The 20888-nt window shown below is 60.4% G+C and overlaps 1 protein-coding gene and 1 long non-coding RNA gene across 3 annotated transcripts in view; one reads left to right on the top strand and one right to left on the bottom strand.

Moving 5' to 3' along the window:
• The window catches only part of LOC125611334, a 19627-nt gene extending 2273 nt beyond the window's left edge, over positions 1-17354 (top strand). Inside the window, exons 2-3 of the long non-coding RNA XR_007341499.1 lie at positions 9846-9848; positions 17342-17354. This is a non-coding gene — a long non-coding RNA (uncharacterized LOC125611334). The remainder of the gene's footprint in view (positions 1-9845; positions 9849-17341) is intronic.
• Positions 1-20888, bottom strand: part of Galnt9 (polypeptide N-acetylgalactosaminyltransferase 9) — a 66156-nt gene that overhangs the window by 3838 nt on the left and 41430 nt on the right. For both annotated transcript variants that reach the window (XM_015505599.2, XM_048785876.1), the window contains exons 7-10: positions 18676-18793; positions 6695-6880; positions 5140-5277; positions 3240-3335 (exon numbers count right to left, since the gene is read on the bottom strand). In XM_015505599.2, coding sequence (XP_015361085.1) covers positions 3240-3335; positions 5140-5277; positions 6695-6880; positions 18676-18793 — 538 coding nt within the window. The remainder of the gene's footprint in view (positions 1-3239; positions 3336-5139; positions 5278-6694; positions 6881-18675; positions 18794-20888) is intronic.

The raw sequence follows: 20888 nt of genomic DNA, 5'->3' as shown, positions 1-20888 counted from the left end.
CCCCAGGCCTCAGCTGGGTGGATGGATAGAGCTGTGGGCCCAGCACCCAGGACCCCCGAGGCCTGGACCCAGCCTCCAGGCCTCAGCTGGGGAGATGGACAGAGCTGTGGGCAGCACCCAGGACCCCCGAGGCCTGGACCCAGCACCCAGGCCTGCTGTACACTAGGCCCTTGGTGTCTGTTCTAGGGCGTCCCCCTCCCAGGAGACACTGTGGTGGATGTGAAGTGACCACAAGGGCCCACCTCTACAGGCTGTGCAGAAGGCTCTAGGGGAGGAGGGGACGTCACCAGGCTCGGATGCCAGCTGGGCATCAGATTTTGGAAGACAGCACGGGTGGACACTGGGGAGGGTTGAGTGGACATGGCCAGGCCTGGGGAGTCCAGGCTGCCTGTGGCGGGCTCAGGCCTGGGCGAGGGGAGGAACTCCTGGGATCCATGCTGGTGGCCAGTGTGCTCAGAAGGAATCCAGCTGGGCTGGAGGAGGGAATGGAGGACACCCCAGCCTCCTGAGCCAATCCAGTGGGCAGCACTGTCAGGCTCCGGGGGTCATGGAGGTATTGGGGTTCACTGAGGGAGATGCAGGGGGCATAGGCAGCCAGGGCAGGGGCCAGACCAGAGTTGGGCAGAGAGAACACAGGAGCATGGGGAGGGGCTCTGGTACGCTCAGCTTCCTGGTTGGCAAAAGTGCCCGTGGACACAAGTGGGGACCTGTCACACAGACACTTCTGTAAACGGGGGACCCAATGGAAAAACTAAGACAGATGCGTGGACCAGGAGACCAACCAATAATAGTGAGGAGCACGGGGACAGGGGGAGATGAGGAGAGGAGGAAATTCCAGAGACCACAAAAAGAACAGGCCAGGACTCCCCTCGGGACTCCGGCTCCAGTCCCCTGCTCCTCAGAGAAGTCTGTCTCTATGTCTGTTACTTTGCCCTGAGCCTGCTGCTTGCCTGCTGTCCCTGCATCCTGCTCTTCACTCCTTTGCTGAACGGAGACTTCAAACCCAGCACCCCTGGACGGTAGCCACAGGACACCCCAGAAGGCCTGGGCAGGTGGCTGAGAGGATGTAGGTCCTGTGCCCAATGCCCACCTCCCTGCCTTTCGGCCCCACCCACCCTGCTTCTGTGGGGGCCAGTGGGAGGAGGGGGGAGGAGCCCCAGCTGGGCTGAGGCTGCCTGGTGGACGGACCCCATGCCTTCCCCATGGTCCTGCAATGAGGACCCATCTTGGGTCTGCTTCCCGGGAACTCTGATCAGAGTCCTGGCCTCTGTGAGGCTGGACACCTGGGCCCAGGCGTGGATTTGGGAGACAGAGGGCCTCCCATGGCCCCAGCATGCTCCACTCCTCCCGAAGGACATGGCAGACGTTTCAGGTGAAGGCGACTCCGTGTGCCCACACCCTGGGGCTGTGGTTAGGGGTGTTTGTGTAACACTCCCCCCAGGGAGGCTTTCTGCAAGAGGGCAGAGTGACAGCTACACATTCCACACAGAAGCCAGCTGTGTGCCCTCAGCAAGCCCCTTGGCCGAGCCTCAGTGTCCTCCACAGCAAGCAGGCTGTTAGGACGGCCTTGTGCACAGGGCTAGCATGGGACGTGGCATCAGAGGGGGGCACAGCAGGCGTGTGTGTGGGCTGCATCTCTGGGCTCCTGCTGTCTTCTCCTGAGTGCACAGGTACACTGCCCAGGCACGTCCTGTACCAGCTGCTCCTGCCTGGCATGTCCATGTGGCATGTGACCTTGACCCCCAGCAGTGGCTCTGTCCTCTCCTTCTGGACATCGGGGAATGGTGAACATCATGGAGTGGAGCCTTCCAACTTCTGAGGGATGTCACCAGTGGCCATGAGTCCTGCTCTGGCCAGCCAGCCCTGGCCAGCACAGCTGCCAGCCAGTGAGAGCCCTCTGGGAGTGACCTTCCAGGCTCAGCCTTGGGAACAGGAGAGCCACTTGTGCAGGGCTGGGCAAGGGAGGCAGGCCCAGGACCAGGGGTTCTGACTTCAGAGTGTGGCCTCCAGAATGGCAGGGGTGGGGGTCCTGCGGCCCTGAGCCAGTGCAGCTTCTGGTCCTTGGTCACAGTGGCCCCAGGAGACTGAGACAGCCTGGTGACGGGGTCTGGGGACTTGACTTAGCTCTTCCCTGGAGTCCTGCAGCCTCAGAGAACTTTGGGTTGTGAGTGACCAACAGACTGTGATCATTTTGCAGAGGAGAACGTGGGGGCCATGTCCTGCTTGAATTGAGAGTTCTCCAACTCTCCAGTGAGGCTTACCTCGGGCCCAGCCTCCCCATCCACCTGGTCCCCGTCTGCCCGCCCTCTAGGAGTGGGAGGTGACTTATGCCCATGGCCCCACTGTCCTCTGGTGGCAGAGGGCTCAGCATGGGCACTGGGGCATCACGGGGGGCCCACACCTCTGCTGACCCCGGATTCTGCCCTGCCCTGCCCTCCAGCAGGGCTTTGCTCCTGGCAGGAGGGTCTGCTGCTGGGACCCGGCCAGGCCCAGGGGCCGCCTCCTGAGGTCCTCACTGGCCAGAGGGTCTTCCACACGTGTTGGAGGCCCCCAACTGGACTTGCTCAGCGGCCTCCTCTGGGCCTCCACGTAGGTCTGCTTTGCCGTTAATCAAAGCTGGAAGCTGAAGTGGCTGGGCCTCCTGTCCAGAGCTCCAGGGAGGACAAAGGAGGGCAGCGCACGGAGCTGGTCACACCCATGCGCCCCCGTCAACTAGCACCAGCTCAGTGCTGGGGTGAGGGCAGGGTGGCAGGGTCCCTGGACCTGCCCTGGGTGGAGCTCTGTGCGCAGGGCTCTGGAAGGGCTGAGGGTCACGCCCGGAAAGCCGACCGTGGAGTGGGATCCAACTTCAGCACTGAGACACCCAGGCACATCGTCACATGCAGAGGGTCACCTGTGATGGGACCCTCAGGCTCTCTCTTGGGTCAGGGTCACCTGGGGCCATGATGAGCCCTGGCTGGGGTCTGGCCAGGTGCAAATGGACCTGGGGCTGCAAGGCCGGGGCAGGTGCTCAGGCAGAAGTAGCACCCTCAGTGTCCTGTGGTGTTGATGGGGACCCTGAAGCATAGAGGAGTCCCCAAGGCCTGCCTGACCCAAGCCTTGTCCTTAGTTTACCCATCTGTTGCCTTGGGGGGGCGGGGCTCTCGGGGTCCCCAAGCTGCTCCAGCCCCTGAGCTGGCCCCAGCAGCCACTGTGTGCTCAGCACCTGCCCCTGCCTGCAAAGGGCTCGCTGGGCCTACCTGGGAGGACATGCCATGGCAGGGGTAGAGGATGGCCCGGTCATCGTCCTCCGCACCCTGGTCCAGGCAGTAGCCACTGGCCTTGCTGTTTCTCACCTGCCACCAAAAGCCACAGGAGGAACCCAGGGTCACCAAGGAGGATCTCCAGGCCAAGGTAAGGCTGCAGGAAGCCCCCCCCCCCATCCTCAGGTGGGGCTGCTCTGCAGCTGGCTGTCCCAGAACAGGCGTGAGCCTGACGCCATCCTCTCCGGGCATGAGACCCACCAGGACCCAGGGCTGGCCTGGGGGCAGGTGAGGTAAAGGGGAAGGGAGCAGAGGGGCCACAGGCTGGCCAGCTGTCAGGGGCACGTTGACTGTTCCTGACACAGTCCTACATGCTGGATGGAGACCTGGGCTGTGCCACTGGCTTCCCATGTCCCTGTGCTGTGTGACCATAGTTCTTCCCCAGGAGGCAGAGGCTCAGCCAACGGAATGCAGCAGAAGTGAGCCATGTGGGCTTAGAGCCCATGAGCCGTGCGACCTGCTCTGCCTGCAAGTTGGGCGGGCAGCAGCAGCCAGCCAGCCTCCAGCCCGCAGAGCATGCCCAGCCAGGATGGGCTCCGCCCCCACCCAGCAGAACTGCCCATGGCCTGGACCCTGAGCACCCTCAGACACCTGGAGTTACGGGCCACTGCTCCCCAGAGTGGTGCAGGTTTTACCAGCAGAAGAAGCAGCCACAGGGGTGGGTGGTGAGGGGACTTGACAGTGGGAGGAAATGGGCAGGACAGAGCACAGGAGAGGCCGGGAGAAGCGCTGCCTCCCGCCACCCCTTCAATACCCAGTGCCCCCCAGGGAGGCTCTGGGCCCGATGGACTGGGTCAGATGTGGGTTGGGCCGGGAGCTCTGGGACGGGAGCTCTGGGATGGGTAGACAGCTAGGACCCCCAGCCAGGGGGCTAGCCCAGGGCCAGGATGTGCACATTCTTTCCGCAAGGAAGAGCTGGGCTCTGGGGAAGCTGAGGAGCTGGGGGGAAGCTCTGCTGCCCAGTGCAGGGTGGGAGGCCGCCCACCATAGCACAGACCGGGGAGCGGCAGGACCACAGGGCGCCCCCTGACTTTGGAGAGCCACGAGGGTCTGTGCACCAGCAATGGTGGGGCGGGGTCTTGGTGCCGCTCAGGTGCTGCTCTCCGTGTGAGTCTGGGGCCATGGTACTGTGTGTGTGGACCAACAGGGCTGTGCTGTGTGGTGCACGCGTTCAGGTGACAATCCTGACATGGCACAGGTGCCTGGTGCACATGGAGGCGCCCTGACAGGTTCACACACAGCTGAGGTGTGCGTGGTGCCTGGGAAGCTCTGTGTGTGCACACGTACACCTCCATGTGTGCACTGTACTCGTGTGTGCATGCTCAGCATGCACCAGCAGGGTTTATGCACATGCATGTACACAGCATGTGTCTGTGGGAGAGTGTAGGCATGCAGCACACACACGTGTGTGAGTGCACGCTCACAAATGTGAATGCACACATGTTCATGTACACAGATGCACATGCATTTGACACACACCGTTATGTACACACACAGGCATCTGAATACATGTGTGCATGTACATGTGTGTGCCCTGTGCACATGCATGTGAATGCAGGTGTCCCTACCTATGTGAATATGTGTGCCATACATCTCTGTGTGTACCTGTGTACACGTTTCTTCACGTGTGTGTATTTCTACAGGCAAGGATCGGTATGTGTTTTCATGTGGGCCAAGTGTATGTGACGGTCCCTGTGTCCCTTAGTGTCTGGATGCCCCAGTATACAGGTGTGCAGGTGGGGGCATGGGTGTGGGCAGTGTGCTGGGGTACCGTGTCAGGTGTGGGAGGACAGGGCGTGGCGGTGGGGTCAGGCGGGCCCTGCGGGGGAGGCGGTACCTCTCCGTATGTGAGGGTGTTGTTGTAGGTCCTCATCTCAGGATACACATTCTCCAGGTACCACTTGAAGCTGCGGCATTTTAGCCTCTGGCGCAGGGCCAGCCTCTCGGACACGTCCCCGAAGTCCACCCCTGGGTTCTGCGAGGCAGGAGCAGGTGGGGACATGTGAGTGCCAGGCCTCCTGAGACCCCCCAGGGCAGTCCTGCTGCAGTCTCATCTCAAACTGGCCTCCTGCCCTCCCGTAACCCACAGAAGGTCAGCCTGGTTGTCTGCACCCTGATCCAAGGTCCAGCCCTGCAAGCTCCTGGGAGGGCTCTCGAGCCTGCTTCTGTTTGGTCCCCATCCTGGTGGCCTGGCCTTGGGTTGCCTAGATGGCTGAGATGTCCTGAGATGGAAGGCAGGGCTTTGGCCATGCAGTGTGAGCCTAACCTCTGGAGGGCTGGACACAGGCCAGCCACAGGGAGGTCACCACATCCAGGTGGCTGAGCCCTGGTCAACACAGCTGTCCCTGGCTGGTTCCAAGCTGCCCTGTGCTGTAGAGCTGGGGCCGGTTGCCCTGTCCAGCTTGGGCATCCTCCTGTTGCCAAGGACCTGAGGTGCCATGGGGCCCATGCTCTGTGCAGGGAGTGGCCCCCAGGAAGGTGGGGTGGGCTTGGGGGAGCTCTGCCCCTAGGGCCCCATCTGGGCCAGCAGGTCAGGGCAAGGGTGGACTCAGCCAGGATGCTGGAGCCGAGTCTGTCATTTTGTGGGTGGTCTTGGGACAGTCCCTGCCCTCCTGGGGCCACAGTCCACGCACCCTTGTAAGCCAAGGGTGAACCCAAGACACATCCCACCCTTGTAGGACTGAGCCGCCTCCTGTGGAGGGGCTGGGGCCCAGGAGGCCAGCCCCCTGCTCTGCCTACGTCCTGCCCTTCCCAACCTGGAGGGACATGGTCACACTGGACTTTCTGCATCAGTTTGCGACAGACCATAGGCCTCATGGTTGGCAGGAGCCCTCCTTGTCTCTAGTATTGAGGGCCGTTCTGATGGCTTCCTGGTCTGTGGGGCTGGAAACGGCTGTGGGCAGTGCTGGCCGGGCAGTACCGGATCGGGTGGCTTCGGCAGGCCTGTGACCCCACATGGCCACCAGCTCCCAGTAACACCATGGTGGGGTGACAGCAGAACAGCGCTCTGGGAGGGTTCCCTGGGGGCTGTGGGGGGGCGGATGCTGCCTGGCAGGCAGAGGGCTGGGCCAGGTGGTGTGGACGGGCAGGCAGGGCTCTGGTGGACAGCATCTACTCAGTGTTTTTCAGAGGGGCCTCCTGGCCAGGGTGGCTGTCACTGAAGCACTGGGGAGGCTGAGGCAGAGGACCCCTCCTGCCCTCCTGACCCCTGGCCCTGGGACCACTCTCTACCTAGACTATCTACCTGGGCCAGTGAGGACAAGGCCCTTTGCCAAAGTCCCCTCCCTACCTAGGGTGGCCGCAGGATGCCCACGACCCCCACTGGCCCTGCTCTGGTGAGGACAGGGCCCTGAGGAGTCCCACGAGGCCCGCTACCCCCCGCCCGGGCTCACGGTCATGGGGATGTTCCAGGCCATGTACACGTGGGACTTGAACTCATCCATCCACACCTCGGCGGCCCGCAGCGCGTTGCGCTTGGCGTAGTAGTCGATGTCGTTGTTGTAGGGCTTCTTGGTGCGCTCGATGTGGGCCACGCGGGAGCAGGGCAGCACCTCCATGCTGCCGCCACACTGCCACACCTGGGCGGGGACCCCATCCCCAGTCCCCTGTCACCACAGGGCACACCACGGAGGCGCCTGCACTGGGCCCCGGGTCCCCAGGGGCTTGGCCATAACTGGTTTCAGGGGAAGGTGCCCAAGGGACAGCCACGGGCAGTGGTCCACCCACACAGGCCTGGGTGAGGCTGCACCCCTCAGGCGTCCCACCCAATCTGACTTCTCTGCATAGTCTCCGATTGCCTTTTTGTATTCCACTCACCCCAACATTACTGTCCCCTTTTCTGGTGGCCTCTCCCACTCCATTCTGTGCCCTGTGCAGGGGACCCCCATAGCACCTCTGCCTGCCCACCCCAAGCAGCCAGAATGACCCTGTGAGCCTCTTAGAAAGAGCCACCAGCTGTGCAGATGCAGGCACTGGCACCCAGGTCAGCACTGCCCCAGGCTGGAATCGTCCACACCCTTGCTTCCTCTGCCTAGACACCTGCGGTCTCACACCCAGGGTGGAATGCCCTTTGCCTTGTTATTCCCTCATACGGGCTCACACTGGGCCGCAACCTTCAACCATCTTTGTCCCCCTGAGGCTCCACGTGAGTCCCTCCCATGCTGTTCATGCCGTGCCAGCCAGCTGGTGTCACCTGCACTGGGCCCCAGGTGCTGAGGTGCCTGATTGAGCTCTCTGGGGGCTTCTGCTGAGAGCAGCATGTCACTCTGTAGCCTGGGCCTGGGGATCCCCAGGAGGACACAGAGGTTGAGGGGCGGCAGTCGCTGTTGGCTTGTGTCCTGAGGACTGGACTGTGCTGTCCCTTGCCTTCAGACTGGACTCAGACTGAGCTCACTCCACCAGCCCTCCTGGGGCGTCCACCTGCCAGCTGCTGGGCTGAGGACCCTTGAGCATCCACACTGTGGGCCAATCCCTGTGACACCCACGTCCTGGTTCATCTCTGTCTGCATCGGTGTCCCCTTCCTCTGATTCTGCAGAGATTGCGACCCAATCCTGACACACCACCCCACATCTCTGCCCCACGGTGTGTGTCCTGAGCCGCTCTCTGCCACTCATCCACCATGATGCGCTGCCTCACCCCAGGGCCTGAGCTATGGAGTTGGCCATCCAGGGACTGAACCTCTGGAACCGTGAGCCCCAAATAAACTTCTCGTCTGTGTCACTCTTGTGGGATCTCTTCGTCATAGTGATGAAAAAGCTTCCTAGAACTCACAGAGCGAACTGGGACCTGGCCCAGGCCTCACAGTCTCAGACCCTCTCTATATCTGAGTCTCAAATGTCCACCTTTCCCCTCAATACTGGGACCTAACCCAGAGCCTCACACAGGCCAGGCGAGCGCTTTACCACTAGCCACATCCCCAGCCCCCACCCTGTTCTCTGGTATTGGGGACAGAACTCAGGGGGTCCACCGCTGACCCCTGGCACTTTTATTTATTTATTTATTTTTTGAGACCAGATCTGGCTACGTTGCTCAGGCTGGCCCAGAACCTGCAATCCTCCCGCCTCGGCCTCCTGGACCTCTGGGATCACAGGTGTGGCCCATGCCTGGTGGTCTGTCATTTTTTGTGACATCTGTCATTGAATTTGACCCACCTCAGACTTGGAGGGCCTCAAGAGCCTTCCCTGGTCACCTCTGCAAAGACCTCAAAGGTCACAGCACAGGCTCCTGTGTGTATTTTTTGGGGGCCTCCAGCCAACCCAAGGAATCTCATCCCAGCAGAGCTTGCACCTCGGGCGGATGAGGACCCCAGGTGACAACAGAGAAAGGCCTTGAGACACTGCCTGGCAGGTGGAGGGCGGGAGTTGGAGCATGCTCAGCCAGAGGACCCTGAGGTCAAGAGGCGGCTGACCAGAAACAGTCGGATCAGAAAGACAGTCGCCCTGTGTGGCTGGAGCCAGGGCCGCAGCTCCCAGGCTCCAGGGGACATGAGGCCCAAGGAGCCACAGCTGCGCCTGTGCACCCAGCCAACGTTTGACAGGGCTACGTGGAGGGTCCCGCCGCCCACAGGACAGCATCTCCATGAAGATGCATTCCTCCGATGCGAGAGCAGGTGCCCTGGGAACCTGCCCGCGGAGGACATCTGCTGCGTGTTCAGACCCGAGGACCCCCACAGCACTGGCTCCTTGGATGCCTGCAGATCAGTCCCATGCGTGACAGGTGGGAAAACCGAGGCAGGGAGGGCGTGGACTGCAGGCTGACCAGTGGAGGCAGGCTCCAGATGCAGGTCTGGGGTCTTTGAAGGTCCAGGGTCTGCAGTGGACTTCTGAGCAGAGCTGGCTGGCAGGGCTGCATCCTCCCCCATCAGGACCTGCATTACCTCAGGCACCAACCCTGGGCCTCTTGAAGTGGCTCTCAGAGCAGACACAGGCCCAGCACCCCCATCCTCTCCCTTCAGCCTGAACCCAGGCAGAGAGAAACCCCCTTCTGGGGCCCCCTGGAGCCCCCCAGTGGAGGACACCACTGTACCTCGGGGAGGCTGGCCTCGCTGCCAGGACCTCACATACTTCCCCTCTTGGGAGAGTGGGAAAAACTGCCCCAAGGCTAATAAAGCCCTCCGCCCCCAGGGGCATCTTGGGGCCAGCAGTGGCCCTTAGGGTGGGGGACAGTTCATCCATCACCCCAAGCAGACCCCAACCTTCACAGCAGAAAAGCAGGCGAGTCAAACTCTGCTCAGTGGACCACCACCCTGGCTGGGCTCAGCACTGGAGTTTGTCTTGACCTTTATTAAACCTAATGGACAGGGCAGAGCCACTCCCCCTAATTGGCTCAAGGACTTTCCTCATTAGGGGACTCAGCTGGCCTTCCTGCAGCCACAGGGATGTAAATTGGCCCTGAGACCACAGAATCACTCTAATTAGGCTAAATGGATCTGAAAGGCTGCACGGGCGCCCTCTTAGAACAGGCCGGGAGCAGCGGCCAGTGTGTGTGTGGGGGGCAAGGCACAGCCTGGAGGGTCCAGCAGGCCCAAGGGCTGGGGGCCTCAGCACGTGCTGTTCCCCGGCCGGAGCCTGGGTCTTGACCAGTCTGTCCTCGGCCTTGGCCTCACGTCACCGCCCTGGGGGGAACACTGCGGCCTCCATGTGAGCCCATCACGGGAGCATGGCCGGGGCTTTCCCTCTGCTGTCCTCTCTGGACCTGACACCCACACGCCCAGCACACAGAGGCCAAGGGACTCAGGAAGGACGCAAGCTCCTCCCAGCCTCCCGCCCTGAGCTTGGACCTCACACTCGGCACCTCGTGCTCTGCAGGGAGCCCCTCTCAGAGGCTCCTTCATTCATGAACTGTACTGGGCACTGTGGCAGGCCCCAGGGACACGTGGCAAGGGAGGGGACATGGACCGTGAAAACAGGAAACTCGTGAGGCTTTGATGGCAGAGGAGCATGTGGGGACGCAGTGGGGCCGTGGTGCGGTGCTGGGCAGGGCAGGGTCCAGAACGAGGTCCAGTCAGGCCCAGAGGGCACCTGAACCCAAGGGGAGGGAGGCTGGCTGAGAGCCTGCATCGGTTGCCACCATCCCCACTTACTCTGGTGGCCTTTCAGCTGCCTCTGCAGGTGGCTGTCCAGGAGTTGCCTGGTGCCCAGGGGACCGAGCCCACTGCCCCCACCCAAACTGCCAATCCCAGGGCGCTTCCCAGGGCTACCAGCCCCACAGGCACAAACAAGCCCCACCAGGCAAACCGCAGGCCCGCCCTGGGATGTGGTGCCAGGCAGAGTGCCCGCTTCTGAGAGGCCTGGGGAGGTGGCCCACAACCCCCAGAGCCCAGCTTCTGTGGGGCCTGGGGAGGTGGCCCACGACCCCCAAGGCCTAGCTTCTGAGGGGTCTAGGTGGTCCACGACTCCCAGAGCCCAGCTTCTGTGGGGCCTGGGGAAGTGGCCCATGACCCCCAGAGCCCAGCTTCTGAGGGGCCTGGGGAGGTGGCCCATAACCCCCAGAGCCCCTGGCTTCTGTGGCACATCCGACAGGGCAGAGGGCATGCAGCAGAGCCCTGCACAGGAAGAGGAGCCAGGGCAGGGACCTGGCGCTGTGGTGGCTGGGGTGACATTGAGCGAGGCCTGTAGGATTGGGCAGCAGACACCCTGCAAGCTGGAGGGACCCAGCAGAACCACGTGGAATTGATTGGGGGCTCAGCCACCTGCTCTCCTGGAAGGCTCTCCCTGGGAGCCAGCAGAGCCAGGTGTCCACCGCCCCTGCCAGGCATGAAGAGTGCATGCTGCCTTCCTGGCCCTGTGCCCAGTCCAGCCCCACCATGCAGAGCCACAGAACACCGGCCGGGCCCGCCAGGCCACTGCCCCTCAGGCATGGGGTGCACTGTCTCAGCAGCTGGTCTCTGGAGTCGCAGAGCTGGCAAGGCCAGGAGGTGGGCAGGAAGGGAGTGGGCAATGTTTGTCCAGAGCCCCACAATCCCATGCATCCCACGTCCTGCTGCTGCCTTGCCTGATGTTGGAGGGACGTGGTTTCCACAAGTTTCCCCAAAACCAACAGCAAGAGGCAAATCAGGACTGGCACCCTCCAGAGGGAAAAGAGAGAGCCATCAGGCCACCAAGGATGGGGACAAATTGGGTCCCATTCCCACAGTTCCTCTGGGGCCGCCACAGCAGATGGGGGCTGGGGAGATGCAGCCCTGTCCCCGGCTGCAGCCACCACCAGGGTCACCAGGCCAGACTGCCCACTGCCCCTCAGGACAGAGCCAAGAGGGCCCCCAGTGCTCAGCTCAAGTATGACAGGCCTTTGATCTGAGTGAAGGTCAGCCTCTCCCCAGCACTGATTTCAGCCCCAGGGTCACGGCCGGATTTGTGTATAAAGTAGCCGTGACAGTCCCCACAGCCAGGGCAGCAGGGCAGCCATTCTCAGACCCAGTGTGCAGAGCAGGGACAACCTGGAAGGTCAGGGAGGATCAGGTCAGGGACACAGCTGCACTGTCCCTAGCCGGCCCTGCTAATGTGCAGAGAGCTGCGGTCCTCAGGAAATTTATAGAACAACTATACAGCAGGACCCGACGGGAGCGTCTTAAATCAGCTGTTTAATATTAAGCAACATGCTGTGGAGAACAGGCACACCCAGGGAGCTCGCGGAGATAAATCCCAGCCCTGTTAGAAGACTACGTGCTCCAAGGACTGGGTTCAATCCTCAACACAACACAAATGTAAAATAAAAGATATTGTGTCCACCTAGAACTAAAAAATAAATATTAAAAAAAAAGAAGACGACTGCATGCTAAGGGAGCAGAGGGTCCGGGGACCCACCCCAATGCAGGATCTCCTCACTATAGGACCCACCCCAATGCAGGATCCCCACACTGTAGTATCCACCCCACTGCAAGATCCCCTCACTATAGGATCCTACTGCACGATCCACTCACTATAGGACCCACACCACTGCAAGATCCCCTCACTATAAGACCCACCCAACCGAAGGACCCACTCACTATAGGACCCACCCCACTGCAGATTCCCCTCACTATAGGATCCACTCCACTGCAGGATCCCCTCACTATAGGACCCACACCACTGCAGGATCCCCTCATATAAGACCCATCCCACAGCAGGTTCCCCTCACTATAGGACCCACTCCACTGCAGGATCCCCTCACTGTGGGACCCAGGCCACTGCAGGATCCCCTCACTGTGGGATCCAGGCCACTGCAGGATCCCCCTCACTATAGGATTCACCCCACTGAAGGACCCCCTCACTGTATGACCCTCCCATTGCAGGGTCCCCTCACTATAGGACCCACACCAATGCATGATCCCCTCACTACAGAACCCACCCCACTGTAGGATCCCCTCATTATAGGACCCACCCCACTGCAGGATCCCCTCACTATAGGATCCATCCTACTGCAGGATCCCCCTCACTATAGAATTCACCCCATTGAAGGATCCACTCACTATATGACCCTCCCAAAGCAGGATCCTCTCACTATAGGACCCACACCACTGCAGGATCCCCCTCAGGCATTGAAGGATCCACTCACTGTAGGACCCACTCCACTGCAGTATCCCGTAACTATAGGACACACCCCACTGCAGGATCCCCTCACTATAGGACCCACCCCACTGCAGGATCCCTTCATTATAGGATCCATCCCACTGCAGGATCCCCTCACTGTGGGACCCAGGCCACTGAAGGATCCCCCTCACTATAGGATTCACCCCACTGAAGGGCCCCCTCACTATATGACCCTCCCAAAGCAGGATCCCCCTCACTATAGGACCCACCCCACTTCAGGATCCCTTCACTGTAGGACCCACTTCACTGCAGGATCCCCTCACTATAGGATCCACCCCACTGCAGGATCCCCTCACTATAGGACCCACCCACTGCAGGATCTCCTCACTGTAGGACCCACCCAACTGCAGGATTCCCTCACTGTAGGACCCACCCCAGTGCAAGATCTTCTTGCTGCAGGACCCCCTCATTATAGGATTCCTCCTGCAGGATCCCATAACTATAGGATCCCCCACAGCAGGATCCCCTCATTATAGGATCTCCCACTGCAGGACCCCCTCACTGCAAGATCACCCCACTGCAGGACTCCCTCACTACAGGATCCCCCCCTCTGCAGGGCTCCTGGTCATTCCAGTGCTCACAGAACCCACAGTGGCTAGTCTTCCTGGAGGACCAGGAGAGTTCCTTTTTGCTGAGGTTTCCCTGCTTCCTGTCTCTCTACCCCGCAGAATTGGCCAGGTCTCTAGACAGCCCAGCATTCCCACCAATATTCCTTGGCCGGAGCCAGAGCAGTCAGAGAGGAGGGAGAAAGTGCCTGTCTCTGTGCGCCTCAGGCTTTGCTGGGTCTGCGACAACAGGAGGCCTCCTCTTAGGTCTCCCATTCCCCTCCCTCGCACCTACATGGCAACACCAGGAGGCCAGTGCCTGCCCTTGCCCCACCCCAGCTTCCCATCCAAACAGAAGAGGGAGCCCCTTCCCCCAAACTCAGCTCCTGAGGTCTCACACATGTAGCCCTCGGAGAAGCAGAGCCCAGTCCCATTCATTGGCTGTCCTCCTGACACACGCAGGTCTCTGTCTGAGTCGCAGTTTCCTCCCATTTTTCATCCTGCTCACACGGCCCCACCCAGACCCCACCCTGACCCTCAGAGTCCACTCCAGCTGCCTGGCCACCTGGTATCCTCCCCTCTTTTCTCCTGCCTCCCATCAGAACTGCCAAGGAAAGTTGATGCTTCAAAGAATCTGCCAGATGAAGCCCCTGGTTCCGTTTTTACAATGCAGTTTAGGAGGAGTCTAGCTTTGTGACTTAACACTGCACAGTGCTGGAGAACTTAATGCACATGCAGATGGTCCTGAGAGGCCAAAGGGCCCTGAGATTCGCTGCAAGGTAATTTTCAGGCACTCCAAAGTCTTAGAAAGAAAGGAAAGTATGTTTCATTTGTAAGGGTCACTTTTAAAAGGTTCACAGGAATTCAACCACCCTCAGGCCGCGGCAGGGTGCTTAGTGACGTCTGAGGGACTCCCCGAGTTCATCAGACCGGGGGCGGTGGACTGCTTCACTGGATTCACAAACATAATGTGATCTTCACACTCAACTTACAGTAAGCAGGTTTTGAAGGCGGTGACTTTAATCGACTCTAAGTGAAAACTTAAATCCCAGCCCTGAATACTCTTCTCTGTGAGTAGAAGCCCCACGGGCAAAACAGAATGCCGAAGGAAGGAAGCCCCCAAACCCCAAATATACACCCAAGAAGCGCCAGTCCAGCACAGCCTTGGACCCTCACCCCACGGGGCCCACGGACCTTGCTGGCTGACACTTGCTTCATCCACTCGATAGGCTCCTTGGGAATTTGCTAAAACCTGGGAGAAGTCACCACAATCTTGTGTCAGGGTGGGCAGCCCCTCAAGCTAGCCATGGTGACACTGAGGGCCTTGAGCATCAGGTGAAATGGGTGAGGCTGGATGGTGGGACATGGACGGCGTGACCTGGTGGCTCAGGGTCCACACTCCCTGCCGGCCTTACATGCAGCTGGAAGGCAGAGGAGGCAGCACCAGGACCCGTTGCAGCCAGGAGGGCTGGGTTCCTGTGACTCTAGGTAGAGGCTATCTTTGCTGATCCTTCCTTCCTCCTGCCAGGGTTGGGTCCCTCAATAAGCAAAGCCCTCCTCCCTACTCTCCTTCAGGGATCCTCCTCCTCCCTCCTCCCTCCTCTCCTCCAGGGCTCCTCCTCCTCCCTCTTTCCTACTCTCCTCTAAGGCTCCTCCTCCCTCCTCTCCTCTCCTCTAAGGCTCCTCCTCCTTCCTCCTCCCTCCTCTCCTCCAGGGCTCCTCCTCCTCCCTCCTCTCCTCTAAGGCTCCTCCTCCTCCCTCCTCCCTCCTCTCCTTTAGAACTCCTCCCTCCTCTCCTCTAGGGCTCTTTCTCCACCCTCCTACCTCCTCCCTCCTCTCCTCCAGGGCTCCTCCTCCTTCCTCCTCCCTCCTCCCTCCTCTCCTTGAGGGCTCCTCCTCCTCCCTCCTCTCCTTTAGGGCTCCCCCTCCACCCTCCTCCCAGGTCTTCTATTCTGTCCCACTGGAGTTTTGGACTTGATGGGCCATGGCTCTTCAGGGTTGGGAATAAGAGGCTGTTGGTCTTTTGCCCTTATTCTTCTCTCAAATGCATGCTGGCCATTGGGCAGCCTTTACCTTCCACGTGAATTCCAGGATCAGCCTGTCAGTGTCTGTAAGAAGGACTGCTGGGGTTTGGATCAGGGCTGTGTTGGCTTCATGGATGGCTTTGGGGAAATGCGACATTTTAACATCATGAATCCTGCAGCCCATGAACATGGTATATCTATTTAGTCCTTTGAAAGTTCTCCCAGCAATGTTTTCCTGTTTTCATTGTACAGATATTCCACATTTTTGGGACTAGATTTATTCCATGTGGCTCTAGTTTTGAATCCTACCACAAAGGGCATTTTTAAGAAGTCCAGTTCCTGTGCAGCCAACACCTGGAGAGATAGCTGACTCCACACTGGACCACACTTCTGCCCCATCTTTCATCTGCCTGACCTTCCTCCTGCTCTCCACGTTGGAAAGTCAGGCTCTTCATGCCGTTGGCCTCTGCTCTTTCCTGTTGGCTAGGAGAGGTGACCTTCATGTGCCCTGTATGTGGCCATGGAAGATTTTCAGGGAGGCAGCTTCCACCCCAATCCTCTGTACTCAGTGGGCTCCCTATTGGCCTCCTCAACTCTGCTTACCGTCCACTTTCTACACAGTGGCCCAGGCATCCCTTTTAACTAACCCTCAGGTCAGTCCCTGGCTTGCAACCCTCCAGGTCTCCCCACTGCGATTAGAATGGAGTCCAAGTCACGCCTGGGCTGCCCACTGAGGAGGATCCAGCCCCGCCCCCGTCTTTGCTCTTCTCCTTCCTTTTCCTCATCCTGCCTTGCTGGTCCTATTTCTTGGATACCAGGGGAAGACCACCCATGACCACTTTGCCCTCAACAGGAGCTCCCCTCAACCCCAGGCCCCACAGCCTCTGGACCTCTGCTCTCAGTCAGCAGAGGGGGGGTGCTTCTGGGCTGAAGGTCAGCAGGTGCATGGGGAGCTGACTACAGGCTCAAGGTCAGAGGGCTGAAGGTCAGCAGGCACATGGGAGCTGCTGCTGCAGAACAAACAGCCCCACTCGCCACACAAAATGACTACTTGCACCAGGATCCTGGGTTCCGTGGTGACATGTGGGAAAAGGGCACAGTGGGGGCACCTCTTCTTGCTCCACAATGCTTGGCCTGCGGGAGGACAGGGGCTGGAATCTGGAAGGTGCTTCCATCCTTTGGCTGGCTGGGGCCTTGGGACTGGAGAGCCCATGTCACTCCCTGTTCTCTACAGACAGCATGGGCTCCAGGCCTTGTGTCCACTGTACTTGGAAGCTGACCAGACCTGACCTCTGGAGGGAGGACTGTCCGTGCCACAGGACGTATGTGAATGACAGCTGCCCTGGGAAGTGCCATCTGCTGTGACTTGCAGTGGAAAACCCGACGGTCTCCATGGCTGGTGCATTCCCTGGAGGAGCCAGAAGGAGCAGCCGGCTCCGGGTCAGTGACCCTGGTATAGGTTAGCAAGCTCCAGCTCACGGTGCACCAGGGCCCTGAGGCCCAGGGGATCAGCTCCCCTCCCGTCTGTCCATGCATCCACTCAGCCTGGCAGGGGGAGCTTACTTCTCTGCCCCCCTTTCCTCTTGTGCTGGTGGGTGGTGTCTGCAGGCCCGGCCACTGAATCTGTTCAGCCTCCCTTTGTTATAGACCCTTCTCCACACATTCCACGGTGCTACCCATGTCAGAGGCTCCACCCACAGTGGGGGGACTCAGGGACTGCTCTCTGTGGCACTGGAGGCCTCTCTCTCTGCCTCTCTCTCAGGCTCAGCGAGCTGGGACAGGGCTGTCCCCATGACTCAGGCGCTCCAGTCTCTGGGCTGGGGAGAGGCCAGCAACGTCCATCATCCTGGCTGCCCTGCTCCTGCTGGAGGGACTGTGGTGTGGCCCTGGGTCCTCGGGGAAGGTCTGAGCTCCAGCATCCCCAGGCCCAGGCCAGCCAAGGACCAGACTCACAGGGCTTCTCCGGGGACATCCTTGGCACTAGCCGCAGCTGGCACACCTTCCCTGGGCAGAGCCTGGAGGCCCTGGGGCATTCCACAGGGACTTGTGGCAGATTCTGGCCCATCCTCCTCGGTGTCCCTCTAGGGTGCTGCTGCTCCCCGCTCCCATCTAGGGAACCGCAGGTGGTCTCGAGGTTCAGGACCTCCAGGGCCGGGGGTCTTGTGCACACCCCCTCCTGGTCTCCCCATTTCAGAACTGCTCAGGTCCAGCTCAGAGCAGCTGCCTTGGACGCCCTTCCCCTGGCAAATGCCACTGGCCTCCTGCCCAGGAATGCAAGGCTTCAGGATCTGTCCTCTGCCTCCTCCCTGAGGCCAGCCTCCCTCCCTGATTCTTCTCTCTGCTGCCCTCGGGCCCCAGGCCTATCTCCCCCCCCCCCCCCCAGGGTCCCTGCCTGGAGCTCCTCAGGCCCATCCTCTGGAGCAGAGGTCAGGAGACTCTCAGACCCACGGCCTCCACACCAGCCTGTGCCTCCCTAGGTCTCAGTGCCTGCCACTCCCTCTGCAGCTCACCAGCTGCCTCTGAGCCAGGCCTCCCCTGACCCCTGCCCCTCGTTTCCTCTGCCTCCCCCCTGGCCGCACAGCCTTCCTCCTTATCCCCTGGAAGTCCAGCAGGGAAAGCAGGTCCCACCCTCTGTTCTCTGTTCCCTGCTGTGGGCCCAGGACAGGTGCCTGCCCAGCCACAGGGCAGGCTCCAGGTGGGGCTGCACCCACACCCAGCTCCTCAGGGGTTGAGCAACTGGACCCTGGAAGTCGACCTGAGATACCTCAGATACCTCGCTGGACCCGGCCCAGGCCCCGCCCCTGCCCTACCCAGGCACCGCCCCCCTGCTCCGCCCCCGCCCTACCCAGGCCCCGCCCCGCCCTCGCCAGCCCTGCCCGCACAGCCAGCGGCTCCCCGAGGCTGCACCACAAGAGGCTTCAGGCAAGTCTTCCTTTCGCTCCTGGTCTCCGCCCCCAGAGGCCGGCACAGGGCTGATTGAGGACGGGTTTCCTTGCGGCTGCGCCTGGCTCTGAGCCGGGCCAACTCTTCACCACCCTCCTCAATTCTCGGCCAAGGCTCTGCGAACAGCCTGCGAACCAGATCCTCGGCATCGTCTTCTGCTACCGTGCGCACAGGCCAAACCCTGGCTCTTTCTAGAAGGACTCGCAGTCGGACACCCTGGCCGCCACTGAGTCCCCGTCCCCCACCAGGCCGCAGGCCATGCCTCGCGAAGCCCCGCGCCCGACGCCCACTCACCCTCATCCCCAGCTCGATGTTCTCCGCACCGTACACCTCCATGCCCGGGTCCAGCAGGCCGATGTCCCCGAAGTACTCGCGGTCCACCACGAAGGAGCAGCCGATCATGGCGGGGGTCCTGCAGATGCAATCAGCCATGAGCAGGCCCCTGGCTGGGCCAGCAGCCCCAGAGCCTGCCTTGGCCGCCTTTCATAGGGCTCTTGCACCCTGAGGCGGGAGGTGGGAGGGTGACTCCTTGCATCCCCCAGAGCCAGCGGCGCACCCAGCACAGAGCAGAGCGTAAATGTCCCTGCTGTAACTTCAACAGGTGAAAAGACCAGAGTCAGGGGATTGAAGAATACTCCACGTCCCCAGTGAGTTGTGCTGTCATCTTGAACACCCAGAGCAAGTCGCCCCACCTGCTGTGGTGGCTCATGTTATCTGAGTGTAGGTATTTGGCACTGCAGCGGGACGTTGTGTCCTCTGGGCACTGCTCAACTTCATGGACCCTGGCTGATATCAGACTCTGAGCGACACCCCTTGGAGTTGTGGAGAGGACACAGCTCTAGGCAACAGACTCACTGACCACTGCTGTTATTTCTGTAATAATTCATCTTACATCCATATATTTACATCCATATATTTACATCCATATGTTTACATCCATATATTTTAGAAGTGGCAGCGACCTAGCCTGGGGCCACGTCGGTGGATGTGCTGCTAGAAGGGCAGCAGTGACCCCTGTGCCCAGTTCCCGATGCTGGGGTGTCCAAGGCTGCTCCTCAGGACACTGAAGCCCAGGCTGCTGGAGCCTCCCTGTGCCTCCGGAGGCACGGAGTCTGTCCCACAGAGCAGTGACCATTGGCCTTGGTCAGAACCTAGGAGAAGTGACTCCTCTCATCCGCTGGGAAGTCGGAGCTGACGTCTGTATGGGCTGCTGTCTGAGGCAGCAGGACATTTCACAGCGCCTGTCTTTTTACTTGGGCATGGCCCAGGAGCAGGGCCCATCCTCCGCCAGTGCCCGCAGTCCCAGGATGGTGGCTAATGGCTGCGGTGCAGCGTCCCAGCCTCTTCTGGAGGCAGTGATTTTATTCCTGCTCAGAGTTGCAGAGTTAACTGAGCTCACCAGGCAGCAGGGGCCGAAGCAGCCGGCACCGGGTTTATGTGTATGAGAAATTCTCACTGTGATTACAGAAAACAGCAGGGCCGACTCTGTGAGGGGTTCTAAGGTTGGGGGTCCCCAGGTAGGGGGTCCCTGGTCTTTACAGGACACCCTCTCCTCTAGGCCGCTCCATGGCATTCAGGGAGACGGCAGGACACAGCTGTGGCCCCCGGGTCCTGGCTGGTTCAGCTGCTTGCCTGACCCTCGGCCCCCGGCCTCCAGCTACTGTCCTCTGACAAGCCTCCAGGCTCAGCCAGACCCCTGTTGTTTCAATGTTGAATGTAGAATCAACCCAGCTGCCCATCGATGGGTGATGGATGAACCAGCAGTGCTTTGTCCATACAATGGAGTATAAAAAATGGGCCTTCCCACCAAGAATCAGGCAAAGCCAAGGAGCCACCAGTACAGAAACAGAGTTTGAGTGGCCACCTTGATTTCCTGGATCAAGCCGTGTCTGAGTGCCACTTGAATCCCTCATTTTGAGCAGTTGGTTTGAATCTGGTGTCTGCCTCACCTTTGCTGGCCATGGGGGATGCAGAGCTGGACATCAGTGTTAACTTCTCCCTGGTGCCATGTCTTAGGCCTCACCTGCAGTTCCTGGGCATGGGGCTAGTTTGTCTTCTCTGCCCTCCTGCAGGCCTCCTGAGCACACCTGTGTACACCTACAGGGGACCTGCCAGATGTCAGCCGGTGCCCAGTATTGGGTATGGCCAGATGGGCTCACTTTCTGCCTCATCTTGTGCCCTCTGACCTGCCAGAGGCTGAGCACTTGGCGCTTTTGGGGAGGCGAGGTCTTCTGCCCACTCAGCCACGCAGGCCACGGTGCCAGGTGGGCACAAGTGAGACTCACGGTGGAGGTGGAGCTGCTGGTCTGGGAGGAGGGCCCTTGGGATGCTGTCAGGGGACTGCAGGTTTGCAGCTTGAGCCCAGGGGGCCTGGTCACACGCACCAGCGGGAAGCTATGTCCACTGCAGGGTGCGGTTGTGGCCAGCAGAGCAGAGGCCCTGGTCTGCATCTTCCAGCTCGGGGGCCCCAGCCGTCAACCCAGCGCAGTGTGACGTCAGCGGCATGG

The sequence above is a fragment of the Marmota marmota genome, unplaced genomic scaffold (genome assembly GCF_001458135.2).
Source record: "Marmota marmota marmota unplaced genomic scaffold, marMar, whole genome shotgun sequence".
NCBI classification, from domain to species: domain Eukaryota; kingdom Metazoa; phylum Chordata; class Mammalia; order Rodentia; family Sciuridae; genus Marmota; species Marmota marmota.
The sequence above is the reverse complement of the archived record's forward strand: the minus strand, read 5'-3'. Positions and strand labels throughout refer to the sequence as shown.